This window comes from Macrotis lagotis, chromosome 3 (assembly GCF_037893015.1).
Source record: "Macrotis lagotis isolate mMagLag1 chromosome 3, bilby.v1.9.chrom.fasta, whole genome shotgun sequence".
Classification (NCBI taxonomy): domain Eukaryota; kingdom Metazoa; phylum Chordata; class Mammalia; order Peramelemorphia; family Peramelidae; genus Macrotis; species Macrotis lagotis.
Window position 1 is genome coordinate 13,349,916 of NC_133660.1, and position 17,473 is coordinate 13,367,388.

Here is a 17,473-nt window from a genome sequence, read left to right on the forward strand (position 1 = left end):
ATTGCTTCCATTTCTTTTTCTTAAATTATTGCAATTGCTAGCATTTCTGATACAGTATTGAACAATACTGGTGACTATAGGATCCTCATTTCCTTCCTAAGCTTACTGAGAAGACTTCCTAGAAGTTTGATTCCCATTAAAAATAATGCTTGTTGATGGTGAAAGATACACTTATACTTTCAAAGTATTTTTAACAGGATGTTGAATTTGTCAAAGAAAATTTTTTTGCATGTGATAAAATCAGATGATTTTTCTTACTTGTGTTACGGATATAATTATATTTATAGTTTTCCCTCATGTTAAATGATTCCTGCTTTCTTGGTACAATGTATAATTTTTGTGATTGATTACTGTATTATCCTAGCTAATATTTAGGATTTTTGCATCCATTTTCATTCATGGAATTGGTCTACAATTTTCCTTCTCTGTTTTTGTTCTTCCTGGCTTGATATCATAACTGTTTCATAAAAAGATTTTGATAGATCCATTTCTTTGCCTATTATTTATTTAATATTGGAATTAGTTGATCTTTAAATATTTGTAAATCCATCTGGTCCTGAAGCTTCTTATGTAATAAAACCATTTATGATCTGTTCAATTTCTTTTGAAATTCAAAAATCTTATCTAAATATTACTTCCTCTGGCAGTTTGTATTTTTACAAGTATTCTTCCATCTGACTTAAGGGTACCCAATTTTAATTACCTAGCTGTGTGGCCTTGGGCAAGCCACTTAACCCCATTGCCTTGCAAAAATCTAAAAAAAAAGGGGGTACCCAATTTTCTGTTGCCACTCTCATTTGCAAATGATTCTGTTCTTCAGGGTCTTCCTGCCCCGTCGTAACTCTTTGCCCAACTTGAAGTGTGTCTTCAAAGTGGTTATGGGCAATAGAGCTACCAAAAATCATTCAAATCTGCACCCAATATGAACAAAGGGTAAAATAAAAATTGAAAGAATCCACCAATCACCTCCTGAAAGAGAGATCCCAAAATCAAAGCTCCAAGGAATATCATAGTCAAATTCCAGAGCTCCCAGGTCAAGAAGAAAATAGTGTACGCAGTCAGAAAGAAACAGTTCAAAGATCATGGTGCCACAGTCAGGAAAACACAAGATTTTGCAGCTTCTACATTAAAGGATCAGAGGGCTTGAAATATGATATTCTGGAAGGCAAAGGAGCTAGGATTATGACAAGAATCACCTACCCAGAAAAACTGAGTGCAATTATTTCAGGGAAAAATGATATTCAATGCACTAAAGGACTTTCAAGTATTGCTAATGAAAATACCAGAGGCAAAACAGAAAATTTGACATCATATATAAGATTCAAGGTAAGCATAAAAAGATAAACATGAAAGAGAAATCTTTAATATTAATTAATAATAATGATTTAATAATAATTAATAAGACTGAACTGTTTACATCACCATATAGGAAGCAATACATGTAGGGCACAGAAGTGAGTCAGTTAGGATAATCTCAGAAGAAAAATGAAGAGTAAGAAAGATGGATGTACTAGGAGAAGAGGAAGAATAGGGGAAATGATCTCACTTAAAAGAGGATTATAATAAAGCTTTTATAGTGAAGAGAAAATTGGGGGAAGGGGATGGCAGGCAATACTTGATCCTTACTCTCATTTAAATTAGTTCAATGAGGGAATATACATTTATTTTTTCACACATATATATGCAAATATATTTTTATATATATACACATATAAATAGTATACACCTATACACTCAATTGGGTACAGAAATCTATCTTGTCCAACAGGTAAGAGAAGTAGATATGGATAAAAGAAAGCAAAGGGTGATGAAAAGGAGGGTGAATAAAAGAAGGTAGTAGTCAGAAGCAATACAATTTAATTCCAGGAGGAAAGTACAGTAAAATTGTACTAATGGGGGACTTTTACTTGCTCCTCTAAGAATTAGATAAATCTATACATAAATTAAGAAAGAAATTAGATGAATAGAATTCTAGAAAAATGAGAAATGATAGCCCTCTGAAGAAAATGAAATGGGAATAGAAAGTATACTTCTTTCCTCAGCTGTACATAGCACTTTCACAAAAACTAACCATTACAACATAAAAGCTTCACAAATGCAGAAAAAATAGAAATGTTAAACATAGCCTTTTCAGATCATAATGTTATAAAAATTACATTCAATAAAGCTTATTCTTTCAGCTTTTTTTTTTTATTATAAATGTGTTTCCTTTTGCCACATGGCTAATATGGAAATATATTTTATAGACTTTACATGTATAATTAATATCTTATTACCTACCTTCTCAATGGTGGAGAGGTAGAAAGAACAGAATGCATTTAGAAGTCAAAATTTTTAAAAATGTTAAAACATTTTAAAATGAATTGGGGAAACATTTAATGAAAGAAATTAAAAATATTTTTAAACATTCTCCTGGTTCTACTCCTTTCACTTTGTATTAGTTCACAGAAGTCTCCCCAGGTTTTTCTGAAAGCATCCCTTCTCATCATTTCTATAGCATATCACAATCACATATCACAATTTATTCATCCATTCCCAACTGATGGGCATTCCCTCAATTTCCACTTCTTTGTCACCCCCCAAAAGAACAGCTATAAATATTTCTGTAACAGATTCTTTTTTTGATACATGAGTATTAATTTTAAAATATACTGGGTTTCCCAGCCTTTGTAGGTTTAAAAAAGCACCAAGCCAAATTTTTCCACACTAACCAGCAGAATCAAGGTTCATAAGGAAAAGAAGCACTGGCTACAGGACTCTCTAGTTTTAGACTCCTCATGAATCTCATACAGATTTAAGTAAAGAGGACTCTGATTCCATGATTTTAATCTACTGCCAGATTTGCTATAATCAGAGGCAGCATTTCAGTTACACAAAGAACAAGAGAAATACTTACTGTATAACCATATCGGGGAATGCTGAAATATTGTAGCCATGAAAGCCAGGGCTCAACAGTTTGGAGATTGACCAACAACCCTGCAAATATCTACAAAAAAAACAAGAACAGTCAGTTTTTAGATTATTATCATAGATAACATATTTCAGAAACTTAATTGTTTTTTGAGGGAATGGTCTCCCATCTACTTTTGCTCTTAAAAACTAACAATGGGGCAGCTAACTGGTGCAGTAGACAGAGCAGAGACCTAGAGACACGAGGACCCCAGTTTAAATCTGGCTTCAGATATTTACTAGCTGTGAGACCTTGGGTGAGTCACTCAACCCAGAATGATAAAGAAAAATAAGCAATACTTATCCCCTTCTAGTCTAATCAATCCATTATGCATTACAGCATTTGTTTTCAACTATTCTTCACCTCCAAGAAACAAGTTGAATTTTTTGTCCTTTTGTAAATTCAGATGATTTTGTTTAAGCCATAATCCTGTCACATAGTTTGCAAAATTTATCCTCTCAGTGTCAGAGGAAAGCTCAAGGCCACACAGCTAGGTAATTATTAAGTGTCTGAGGTCAGATTTGAACTCAGGTACTCCTGACTCCAGGGCCGGTGCTTTATCCACTGCGCCACCTAGACGCCCCCTAAGGCAGAGGTTCTTAACATTATTAATTATACCTATTCTCTATAGTAAAAAGTTTAAGACCAGAGCATCAAAGGAAAGTTGGCCTGCTCTAAAACAGGTCCTGAAGGAGCCAATTTTTCCTCTTCTCTCTATGATGTTTCTATCTAACTGAAGAATCAATCGAAAAAAATTCTCCATCACAATCATGGAATAATGGTTCCCACTCACCATCATGAAAACGAATGAGATGGTCATTAAGATATTGGCCACAGACACCACACTCTGACCTGCAGCGATAGCCAGAGCCATAGAACTGGCAGTGTAGGCGACCATCATCAAGGTGAACATCATGATGAAGAAGGCCTCTGCTGTTGGTTTCAGTCCTTGGCATGGGGGAAAAAATAAAGCAATCAGACAATCTAACTGTTTGCAACACTGTACTGCTTTTGAGGATTACAAAATGTTGAGATAAAGTACCATAAAATATAAAATTGTATATTATATCATTTATATTTATTTAATATATTATATTGCTGTATTACAAGTTATATATTAGATTATATTGTTTTATGCTATATTATATGTATCATATTTTATTATATTGTATAATATAGCTATATTGTATCATATAGCTATATATGTATTGTGCTATATTATATTTCATTATTATATCTTGAATCATTGTATCATGTATCTTATATTTTATCATGATCATATTATATCTTGGATCATGTCATAATATTATATAGGCAAGAGTCTGCTATCCTTGTCTTTCTTTTCAGCTATGAAATTTATAATTAGCACTTTTACTAGCTGAGTGGCTAAGGACAAGTTAATTTACCAGTCTGAGACTCAGGTTCCTCATCTGTAAAATAGGAACCATGATCTCTATAGTATCTTATCTCACAAGGATTTTGTAAGGCTCAAGTGAAAAAAAATGCATAAAGCATTTCTCAAATCATTAAAGTATTAGATAAATGTCAAGGGTTTTTAATATGGAAGACCATCTAACATAATTCCCTTACTTTATACAGCTGAAGGCACTGAGGGTCCATGGGTTTTACTAGTTTGTTCAAGATCATATGTGATTTAGTAATTAAGTCTTTCTAATCCATTAGCAAGCATTTATTAAAAGTATCTATTCTGCCTACTCTGTGTGAAAGCTGGGGATACAAAATAAAAATGTTTTGGATTTTTTTCCTGGTTTTTGCATCTTCTTTCAGAGAGCTCACATTCTATTCCATTTATGTCTTAATAGTAGACATTTTTAAAAATCGGTTGACCATTTTTATCAAATATAACATGGTATCTTGGTAATATATCTTTTTGTGTCTGTCCAATCTTACTCATATTAAGTAATAAGCCTATGGGTCAAAACATGTCTTTGTTGCTTCCCACATGTTCCACTAAAAAAAAAATCAAGGACTAACAAAAAGTTGATCCAGTAAACTATTCCCATTCCTGAATAAGAGGTACCAGAGATGAAAGTCTTAGAGGCAAAATAAAAGTTCCTAACATGAATATGGAATTGCGTAATTGATTATGAAGCATCTCCCTACGACTTTCCCAAATAAATACCTCACGATTTTTTTTCTGCTTCAGTCACAGTAAGTTTAGTCCTGATTTCCCAGGTCCCTAGTACAAGTCCATAGTATGGGATACCAAAAAGTCTAAATGTGGCTATCTAATCTACTAAAAGTTAAAAGCACTACATTAACACACACTATTCTTATCAATCAGCAAGTGTTGTTTTAGGTGACTTTGTTCAGTTATTCTCAGTTGTGTCCAACCTTTCATGACTCCACTTGGGGTTTTCTTAGCAAAGATAATGGAGTGGTTTTCCCATTTCCTTCTCCAGCTCATTTTTACAGAGGAGGAAATTGAGGCAAACAGGGCTAAGTGACTGGTCCAGGATCACACATTTAGTTTGTGTCTGAGGCTGTATTTGAACTCAGGAAAATGAGTCTTCATGAATAGAGGCCTGGAATTCTATGCATACTACAAAGTACAATAAAAGGCCTATGAGTTGACTGGTTTATAGATGCTAATAGTAAATAATGAATAAAAAGATGCTTTTTCACCTAAACCTATGAAAATGTCATACACATATTATGGCTTGCTCAATTGGACTGGGGCTTTGTTCTGTTTAAAGAACTGAAAAAAGAATATAAATTGATATATTCTTATTAAGTGACTTCATTAGTTATTGCTTAAATATTTACTCCAGTCTCTAAGCGTCAAAACCTATAGGTCACATAATAACCAGAGAGATGACTAGTCCAAACAAGGACTTAAATGGTTTCTTTAAAAATCAAATATCAAAATTTAATCTTTTTGAATCAGTTCTATATGCTAAGCATTAGTTTAGACAATCTTATAAATCGACTATCATTATAAGAGAAAAAATTGTCTAAAATGTTAAAAGAATATCTTGGCGTTTTCAGAGAGACTCTAAACTCTAAAGTAGGAGGTCTGTTGAAAAAGTGACTTTTTAATCTTCAGGATCAAAGTTTAATATTGAGAGTACATAAATACAATTTCAACATAAACTGAATAACTTAGATACACTCTGTCTTCATGTAACTTACCTAACATAAAATAAGTTATGCAAGTGAATATGATGCTGGGCAATACTCTCATGGGTAGCAAATCAGATAACACTTTCGCAAAAAAATATGAAGACACTCTATAATATCCACTGACATACTCATGTCTAAAAAAATAAATGAAACAAATATTAAGGATTTACACAATGGCCAGTTTAACAATTTAGACTTTTAAGAGCTTCACAAAATGACCTGACAGATTTTAAACAGCAAATTAGAAGATAATATTCAAAATGAGAAACTATTTTATGGCTTCTATGCAAGGAAAAAATTCTAGAATGGAGAACTGTACAAATGAAAGAACAGTAGAAAGCAAAAATAACAATGCTGATACCAAATTATTCACATTAAAACCCAGACTCTTCCTTTCTGCCAACAAATAAATCCAAGTAGTGGGCTATAACAAACTATCATTCTAAACTAATCACTCTAACAGATGTCTTTCATTAACTACTCTGAAGTAATATGCAAGCTGTGTCAAAACAAAATTTATCCATTAAAAAAGAAAAATACCTATGCACTGAAGAAAAAAATAGCCAGATAGCATAGAGGCTTAATGATATTGATGAAAAGCGCAAAGTATCTGGAGTCAAGAGACAAGAATTCCCAGCCTGGTTCTACTACTTAACCACTGGGTGACTGAACAATTCACTTTAATTGGGACCCACCTATCTGCTAAGTGTAAAAGAAGGGGATTGCTTTAGATGAAATCTAAATTGCTTTCAAACTCTAAATCCATAGAGTAAAAAAAAAAAACTTTATAAAATTAACCTTTGGAAAAAAATAACTCTAAATTATGAGGGACTAAAACCACTGCCTATTTACTAATTTTTTTTATGAAGAGAAAGCTTTATTCGTTTCTCAAGGAATGGGCCACAATCAATTACCCTATTTACTAATTTTAAAATACAATATCAACCATATTTATTAAATGTCTACTATGTTTCATACACTAGAGATAAAAGGATAAAAAGAACAAAATAATTCCTATGCACAAAAGGTTTATATTCAAATGAGATATTATATATATATATATAAAATATATATATATATACAGTATAAATGCTAAGATGAAGAAAAGAATTACAAATAAGGTAATTTGGAAAGAGAAAATCAGGATAGGTTTCATGCAGAAAACTTTGCCCCAGTTGGGTCTTAAGAAAGAGAAGACCCCTATGAAGTGGAAGAAAAGGAATTTTAATAACTGGGTGCCCACCAAATGGGTGCCAACAGTTTTCTGAATGGCTAAATAAGTAATGAATGTAATAAAAGAGAAATGTGTTCTATGAAATGATGAATTCAATGAAATACAAAAACTTAGATGAATTCACACTGAGTGTGGCAAGAAGAGGCAAGAAGACAATAAGCATAACCCACTATGCCAGTGAAAATTGAAAGAATAATGCTATTAAACTGAACTCTGTGGAATTATAGGGACCAAACTGAGTCCCCAAAAAGAGTTCAGAAAAGTGGCTCCAGTCCTTCACTGCAGAAATGTAGGAAGAGATGAAACTCTGTATCTGCAATGAGTTTACAGTGTTTGGTTTTTTTTGAACTGGCTTCTTTTTCTTCCTTTTGTAATCTGTTATAAGGGGTGTCTTGATAGGAAAGAGATGTATTCAGAGTTTTAGATGTCCACTGGATATCCAGTTGAAGATATCTGAAAGATAGTTGGAGATGTGAGACTAGAGGTCGGCAGAGCATTTGGGGCAAGATAGGTAGATTTGAGAATTTTAGAGATGGTAATAAAAAAGGCAGCAGAGAAGAGGGTCCACAGGACAAAACCATTTATGGTGATGGGGATGACCTGGAGAAGGATCCAGAAAAGGAGAATTAGGATAAATAGGACAAGAACCAGGTGTCCCAAAAACCTAGAGAGAAGACAGTATCACAGAGGAAAAGTAACATTTTGACTCTTCTTCCCAATATGAGACATTAGTAACCACCTCATTTCCCTTTATGTATTCCCAACACTAATTACAATAACAAGCACTTATTTAAATTTGTATATAATATAGATCTCCTTATAAAAGTATAGTTATATATGTATGTGTATATTTATGTTAGTTTTTTCATTCATTCATTATGGAAAATAATAGAAAATAATACTAGCACAAGTATTTGGGAAATCATTGCTTGTTATTCAGAAAGAGGTTACTCACATAAATAGCTTTTTTTCCACAACCAAAAGCTCCACTGCAGAGACGCTGCTGAAACACTGGTTGTTGGTCAGGAAAAATAGCACCCCGGCTCTGTGAAAGAAAAAATGGTTCAAAAATCAGATATGCAGCCATTAGCATGCCCTACAATTAAAATGACAGAATTTTGCTTATAAATAACAAAAACAATAAATATGATTTCTAGTAACTAATAATCACTCCCTCTTTCCATTCATTTGTGCAACAGCAAGCAACACTAACCAAAACCTTGGTGAGAACACCAGGTTGCTGGGACCATTTATGCTGTAATAGCCAAACTGTCCCTCCCTATCCTGTGGTGCTTTTATTCTTCATGGATTTATAACATCCAGAAGCCCCAAACAAACTGAGAGAAGTGGGCATTCACCATAGTAACATTTCATTTAGATGATATCTGAGACACTTCATAAGGTTAGATTTTGCAGGTAACAAAACCCATCTCTTCATATGACAAGGAGTTTTTTATTTAATCTACAATGTTTTAGATTGCCATCTTGCTAAAATGTGCTCCACATTTCCCTGACTTTGTAAGCAGAGCATGCTCTTTTTCTGGATTACTCAGGGTTATCAAATTAAATGAGTATACTTTAATGCAATAATGTTAAATTATTTTTAAGAACATCAGTAATGAGAGTTATCATTCAATATAACAAACAGAAAAGGTGAAAAGTAGAAAAAGTCATATAGAGTGGAGTACTCAAAAAGAGGGGGAAAAAACAGATGAAAATCAATCACAAATTCCAATAACAAGTCTGTTTTACGGGCTCAGCTTCCTTCAACTTGGGGATGATATTTAGCCCTTTATACACTTGAAAATTATTACTACCCCTTCAGAGATTCTAGGGCTGGGCTCCTTACCTGTTCTGAATTCCAGTAGGATCATTTTTTAGCCCATAGAAAATAGCACCGACAACCAATCCAAGGAAAGTTGTGATGATTACCTTAGTAAGAAATGGGGTGGGAAAGAAAGAATGTTGGAATTAGAAGCAAAAACAAAAACACAGTATATTTAAGAACTAAAGTTTTTAAAAAATATAGAAATATTTTTCACTTACAATAAGGTCATTATAAAACAAAGGGAAAATGTTTGCTCTTCTCTAAATGGATATGTGTGGCTTACTTAAAATCAGAGAGTAAATTGCATTACCTTAATATCACCTTATATTCATATAATTAAAAAGGTGGGATATGGTTTAACAGGAAGCTTGGTGGCTGAGGTTAATTAGAAGGAGACCTTCTTTATGATACCCTATTGTAAAAACAGGATTTTCTCATGTAAAATAAAAAAGTGCCTCAAAAAATGTTTATAAGGGATTTTGAACCACAAAGACATGGATATTTAAGGGGGTCAGTGGCTCACCCAACACTATCCCCACCATGACATCTCTCAACCAGCCTTCCCTATATGGGGCAGAGGGGCCATCCCACAGTCTTTACATCTCTGTGGATTCCTCCCTGGTGATCTGGATGGGCAGGGAGATGGGCAGTGTTATAAATGAATGAAAAGAAAAACCTGCTAGAGAGAAAATTGTACATTTTATTCACGAACCTTGCAAGATACACCTTACAAGGTACCGTACTTCACTCCTAGGTGTGAAGCACACCTTAAGTCTCAGGAGTCAGGTAATATATTGTCCTCAGCAACTTTCCTCTCCCTCTTGGATGTTCATAGGCTCTCAGAGTTTGAGTTACAATCTAAAAGGCCCACCCATTCCATTGCATGCCCCCTAATTTGATCCCCCCCACACATCATAAAATGCATGATATGCTGAAGAACCCCAATCATCATGGGGGGGGTTAATATTCATTTACCTAATTGCGCAAACTCAGAAGCATTAGGTCAAGATCTCTAGGTCACTCTTGACTGTTGGGGTTTGGTATCCCTGGAATGGGATTAGGAAGACTCTCCCAGTCTTGTGATTGACTGGGCCATTCTCCCTTTGTAATGGATTCCCAAAGGGCTCCTCTCCACATCCTGTGAACACCATCACCCTATATTTCGCACAACTTCCCCTTTTGTAATGGATTCCCTAAGGCTCCCCTCCACACCCTGTGAAGACCATCACCCTACATTTCTCACAGCAGGGAGATGAGCAGGCTTAGTTTCTTTCTGAATATCTCTCATCTGTCTCTATCAAGCCTTCTGTTTCTCCATGGACAAATACAACCCTCTAAAGTATTGTCAGACAAAACAATCTGCCTGAAAGGGCTCTTTGTTGAGAAATGGGTTTAGGGACATCAAAAACACTTCAGTTTATCACAGATAATGGAGAAAAGCTGCCTGGTGTTGAGAAACAGCATTGGCTTACCATCATTCAAGCTCGAGTTTTATCATTTATTACATCACTTAGAACTATTCTAAACCCAGTTTTCTCAACTGAAAAATGAGAATTATACTGACTTATATCTCATAAGCAAAGTACTCTGTCTTGTAAAGCATTGTGTAAATTTAAAGTGATACTGATGAAGGATAGAATTCATGGAAAAAATTCTATGTATAATGCTTTTCTATGATCCTGGAACACAGAACCCTAAGAACAATGATATACTTTTTAATATTGCATGTTAACACAAAGTGAAGAATCTGAAAACAAATCTTACTGCTCAATGCTCCTAAAAATCTTTTCCTTGGAGTATAATCACTATATTCCCTCTTCTTTACGGTACAAAATCTTTAAATTCTACTGAGGAACATGGTCAAGACCCCCATATGATGGAGATGTGGGGAAGGGTCATAATGAAATCTGTCTGGAAAGGAAATGACTAAGTAATGAAGGAAGGAACTTTAATGCACACTGAAAGAAACTGTTATATTGTAAGTCATGATGGGGGAATATCAGGGTGGTGGATTGCTTCAGCTTGGGAGTTCTGAGATGCAATACTGCTGAAGTCAACTTGGGGTTCTCCGGCACCAATATAGGGAGCATGGGAGGGAGTGGGGGAAAACCAATAGGCTAACTATGGAAGGGTAAAGTAATCCAAGCTAGAAATGGAGGTCAGAGCTTTGGAGCTGATCAGAAGAGTGCAAGACAGGAGACTCAGTTTGAAAAATAGGAAAACAAAACAAAAAACTACTATGCCCATTAATCTTGGCAGTTAACACAATCAATCAGTAAGCATTTAATCACCTAAATGCTAATCAATTAGCATTTAATTTGATGTATGCTAATCAATAAATTAGCATTTAATCACCTACTATGTGCTCATCAGCAAGCATTTAATCACCTATTATGTGCTAACCAATCAGTAAGTATTTAATCACCTATGCATCCTGTGCTAGATTCTATGGAGAAAAAAAAAACCCTCTGATTTCAAGGTCACATCACAAAACCAAGTTCTCACAAAATAGCGAGCTACAAAATACAATATAAGCAAGCACACACAAATGATTTCCTTCTGTTCAGTTTCAACATTTTCCTCTAACATCTTCCAAAGCTATGCTTCCTTCAGGGTAAATATTGGTAACTTTTTCTCTTAGTTCACTTTATTCATCTCTTATAACCGGCTCTCTTATTTCATCAACAGTATGTTCCCAAGTACTGAGGCAACATAAAATTAAAACCAGTCTTTTTTTAAGAATTTTGAGGTGAAAGGCTACCTCTTGTCTGTTTCATGAGTGTAATGAGAGAAGGCAGGAGGTTGTATAAAAGAGCAGGCCAAGTCTAGAACTATGATTTCTATGGTCTGGAGAATTCTCACTGATTACATCCCTTCTACCACTGTGGATCAGCAATCAGTTTAAGGTTAAAGTCATAGAGTCACAGAGCCAATGGATCAGAGGTGGAGAATGTGAACCCAGAGCTTCCTAACTCTACTGCCAGTAGTACCACGTTGGCCATGCCCCACTGCCTCACTAGAGTGCAGCCTTCTACAAAGCAGGTACTATTTTCTGCCTTTCTTTGCATCTCTGGGATTTAGCAGCATCTGTTACAAGGGAGGCATTTGATGATGTTGATGTTTGTCCTTTGTTCTCGAAGGAGACCAGGATATCAGGGAGGTGATGCCATGACAAAGCCCATGAACTGGATTTGAGAGGTGGGGCTGTGCTAAATCACCAGCCTCACTTTCTCCTTACAGAGTATCTGGGTCCAGTGGCCAGAGATGGATCAGGATGACTGGAGATGGCCCTGGATGCCAGGCAATAAGGGTTAGGTGACTCACCCAAGGTTACACAGCTAGTAAGTGTCTGAGATTGGATTTGAATTCAGGGCCGGAGCTCTACCCATTGCACTGTCTAGTTATCTGGCACATAGAGTAGAAGGAGAAATGTCTGTCTAGTTTTTGATATTAAGGAAATTTTATTTGTGACTGCTGGATGTTTTCTGAGGGCTCCCTGGGCTCAAATCTAAGGTCCCTCCTGTTGTTCAATGTAACTCCATGGTTAAAAGTAAAGAGCAACCTGGGCTCCTCCCTCTCCCCCTCCTCCAGCTTCCTGCCTCTCAGAATGGGTACCTGACCTCAATCATGCAGAGGGGGTGGGGTCCCGTTACCTGACCATTCCCTGCACAGGAAGTGATCAGGTATCCAAGTCTGTGGGAAGCTGCCTCTTACTTCCTTTCTCTCTTTCCCAGACACTTGCCTGGACTTTTATTCACCCTGTCCTCAAGCAGCTTACTCTCTCCCAAGGAAAAAAATTTAATCTGGGAACCTTCCAGGTTTGTAAAATAAAAATCCTGAGCTCTTCACCTCAGGGGTTAGTCACCTTCAAGAACTCTCCTCTTTATGCCCCCAGCAGCAACAGGATCCTGTAAAAGACTGACTAGCCCTCTCTACTGGTGCTATGAAAATGAGTAATTTAAAAATGCATTATTATTGAATCACTATTGTTCTCTCCTTAGAGGTAATCAAAAAGTGAAAAACCTTAAAACAGAACAAAATAGAGACTTACTTCTTTTGCCTTTTCTATTTTTTTTACTTTTTAAATTTCATCTTATTTTCAAATATCAGTCTCAAATCTCTCACTCCCTTTATCTATCCCATTTGTAACCTCTGTTTCAAATAAATATAGTTGAGCAACTCCAAATTTCTCACTGACCATGTCTACAAAAAAATGTCTGTCTGCATGTACTCTGAATCCATCACCTCCTTCAGGAAGCAGGTGGCATGTTTGGTCATTAGTCCTCTGGAATCCTGGTTGGTCATTATGGTGATAAGAGCATCACATCACAGCTGTGTTCCATCATATTTATATACTATGTACATGTGTGTATATGCATATAAAGATGTGTAAATATATATATACAAATATATGTGTATAAATAATATATAAAAGTGTGTAGGTGTGTGTATATATGTGTGCATATATAAAATATATGTGTATATAAATGTATATAAAATATATAAATGTGTATATAATATAAATGTATAGTGTGTATATATAATCATAAATGTGTGTATTTATAATATATAAATGTGTATATATAAATGCATATATAATATAAATGTGTGTATGTGTATGTGCATATATGATGAGTGCATATAAAGATGTGTATATGGATATAAATGTGTATATATAATATATAACTGTTTGTATATATATAAAATATATAAATGTGCATATATTAAATGTATACAGAATTATAAATGTGTATGTATATGTAAATGTAGATAATATAAATATGCATGTATATATAATTATAAATGTGTATATATAATTATAAATATGTGTATATATTTGTAATATATAAATGAGTGTGCATACATAAAATACAAATGTATATATTACATAAATGTATGTATATATAAGTAATATATAAATGGGTATATATAATATATAAATGTGTCTACATATAATAAATACACAAATGTGTATATATAAATATAAATATATATAAATGAATTACATATATGGTATTTTAAGCTATGTATCATATTTATCCATTCCCCAATTTATAGTTAACCCCTAGTTTTCCCATTCTTTGTCACCTCAAAAAGAGCTGTAAATATTTTTGTATATCCTTGAAAGAGGTTTAGATTAGAATTAATTCCTTCCTTAATCTATTCTCCCTTTAATTCCCCCTATTTTTTCCCGCTGTCTACTTAAGCATCCTAATATGAATTAACTTTCCCTGTCCTTTCCTTCCCCTTCCAACCTCTCCTTACATTCTTAATGTCACCAAAACAGAACTGAAACCCTTCCAGACCTGGTCTAATTGGGCTCCTTTTATGAACCCTAAGGATGAAGGGGATCCTATAGATCACTTCCCCACATTTGACTGTAAGTAGTTTGTCTTTGTTTAAACCTTTATCACTTATTCATTCCTGCTTAGCTTTTTATTCATTCTTGTGTTTACACTTCCAAGTTTTTCTGCAGGTCTTTTCATCAGGAATTCTTGAAAGATCTCAATTGCATTAAAGATACATTTTTTTTCCATTGAAAAAAATTTTACTTAGTTGTGCTATAGGGGCTTTTCTTGGCTTAACACCAAATTCCTTTCCTTTTGGAATATTATAAAGTTCCTCAGCTCCTTTATACTGGTGGCTGCTCAATCTTGTGGGGTTCTGACTAAGTCTAGAATCCTTTCTTTCTAGTTATTTGCAGCATATTTGCTATGACCTGGAATTCTGATTTATTTTGACTATGATATTCCTGCAAGTATTTATTTTGGTTTGTTTTTGTTTTGTTTTAGGTTTTTGCAAGGCAAATGGGGTTAAGTGGTTTGCCCAAAGCCTCACAGCTAGGTAAATATTAAGTGTCTGACATGGGATTTGAACCCAGGTACTCCTGACTCCAAGGGCGGGTGCTTTATCCACTGTGCCACCTAGCCGCCCCAAAGTATTTATTTTGGGGTTTTCTTTCAGGAGGTTATCTGGTGAATTTTATTGCTGCTTTGCTGTCTGGTTATAAGATATCTGGGCAGTTTTCTTTTACAGTTTTTTAAGACAGGCTGTTTAGGTTCCTTTTTTGGTCACAGAGTTCAATCCAGTGATTCTTCAATTTCTTCTTCCTCAATCTGCTTTCCACCTTGGCCGCAGATCTCGATGAGGCACCTTACAAGCTCTTACTTTTTTTTTCAGCTTTTTGACTGTTTCAATATCTGTTGCCTCATCAACTCACTGGTTTCCATTTCAGTCTGTTCTAATTTTTATGGAATTTGTTGTTTGGGCAAAGATTTTGATCCTCTTGTGTCAATTCCCTTTCCAATGCTTTCTTCCATACCTTCCATATCTCTTTTCCAATTTTTCTCTCAATTTAGAATAACATTTTTAACTCTTTTTATTTTTAATGCTTGCTTCATCTCATCATGTCTGAAAGCAAGACCCTACTTTGTGTCTGAGGCCCGCGTCATGGCTGCTGGTTCCTGAACTTCTTCCTTTCTCCATATGCCACTCAAGGTCTTCCTCCTCGAGAATGCCACTGCTGTGGGCAGGTCCCTTCCTCTCATACCCTGGATTATGACCCAGACCTGAGTAGTGGGGGGCAAAAGTGCCAGTTTAAACTGTCTTCATTACAGGTACAGGTCTGGAGGTGCCCTGACTTGGATCTGGGACCTCATTTTACCCTGGGGCACAATCTCCCTTGGTCACTAGAGTCTGCCACAGGACCTTTTCCAAGCATCTCATTCATCCCCTGTGCTAGTCATCCTAAGACAACCTGGGCTGGACAAAAGACTCATTGTATCTTCTTACGGATTTCTCCATCAGGAATCATATTGGTGCCTTTCCTCTATTTATTTTTTTAATTTATCTTTGTGAGACAATCAGGGTTAAGTGACTCGCTCCAGGTCTCACAGACAATAATTGTTTAGCATCATTTGGTACATTTTCTAGATCTCTTTGGAGAAGTTTGTAGGGAAGAACTTGACCGTCAAGATTCAGTCAAGATTCACTCAGATATCTTAACTCAAGTACATGTAAACATCAAACATCCAGAAATGTCTTTTTTTTTCAGAAATGTTTTAAATAATGGTTGTCACAGGTACTGCTTTTCCCAGCAACTACGTTGAAGAAAACAAAATTCAAGCAAGCTACTTCCCTAAATTTTCACAATAAATAAAAAGTGAGATTCACCTAATGACATGACAAGAGGAGGGGAAAGGAAAGAACTGGTGTGATAACAGGAGGAAGAACAAAAAAATAATCCATGAACTATATCAATCCCACCTCAAATATTATAACACCCACTACTTTGTCTCTTGGTCAGAATGGTCTTAATCAGCATTACACCATTTACTTTAGCCCTGTTATGATCACAGTTGTGTTTGAAAAGATGGTGTAGCTTTACCTGAGCTATGGAGGCCTGAGGGCTACGCAGCAGATTTTTGAATGACCGTTTGGACACCCATTTGAGTTGATGACAGAAGGAGGTAATATAAGTTATTTCACTGAAAGCTGTAGTCTTCATCTTTTGAAGCCCCCTGGATAATGTTTCTAGTTCTGCTTTAGTTTCCTTGAAGTAGGTGGAATTAATATAAGTTTCTGCCAATTCATCTATAATGGGCTTATCCTTCTGGGCAGGTTCAGCATTTTTTGCTTAGGATTAAAAAAGAAAAAGCAAAGTTGAATTATTAAAAGTACATTCATTCATTTCCCTAATGTCCTGACTTAGAAAAATCAATGAGAAGAAGTTCATAATTAATTCACAAAAAATAATTTAAGTGAACTTTATTGATGTTTAGGCAATCACAGATTTGAAAAAAGTTAGCAAAATTACTTTGACAGTTAGTCATTATTATAACTCCAGAACTGAAGTTATTTTTTAGTTATATTCATCAAATTTTAGAAGTCTTATATTTATTATAAGTTACTTTTATTATATTTTAGAAGTCATATTTATTATAAGAAGTTATATTTATTATATATTAGAAGTCTTAAAAATCATTTCTGTTTATTCTTTTTGGTCATGAATTCAAATTCTCATTTTAATTATTTTGTCCTTGGATGGAAAATCATAAATTCTTATGCTCAAGTTAAACAACATAAATAAAATGATCACCAAGACCAATATAAAACTACTGTCACAATTGGGATGCTGCACAATATAAGCAATTAATGTCTTATTTATCAGTCAACCAGAAGACTGATGATTGAAATTTAAATAAAAAATTAAATGGTCACTATTAATTTACACTTTCATATAAAAGCTTTAAAATCCACAACCCTAGATGAGACATGTTTCTTCACTTCAGTCAACTAGTATGAATAAGAAGCTGTG

General features: G+C 34.8%; 1 protein-coding gene across 1 annotated transcript in view; it reads right to left on the bottom strand.

The window, feature by feature from the left end:
* Positions 1-17,473, bottom strand: part of ABCG2 (ATP binding cassette subfamily G member 2 (JR blood group)) — a 78,262-nt gene that overhangs the window by 4,710 nt on the left and 56,079 nt on the right. Inside the window, exons 9-14 of the mRNA XM_074228132.1 lie at positions 16,544-16,791; positions 9,178-9,260; positions 8,284-8,373; positions 6,104-6,228; positions 3,744-3,898; positions 2,897-2,986 (exon numbers count right to left, since the gene is read on the bottom strand). Of these exons, the coding sequence (XP_074084233.1) occupies positions 2,897-2,986; positions 3,744-3,898; positions 6,104-6,228; positions 8,284-8,373; positions 9,178-9,260; positions 16,544-16,791 (791 nt within the window). The remainder of the gene's footprint in view (positions 1-2,896; positions 2,987-3,743; positions 3,899-6,103; positions 6,229-8,283; positions 8,374-9,177; positions 9,261-16,543; positions 16,792-17,473) is intronic.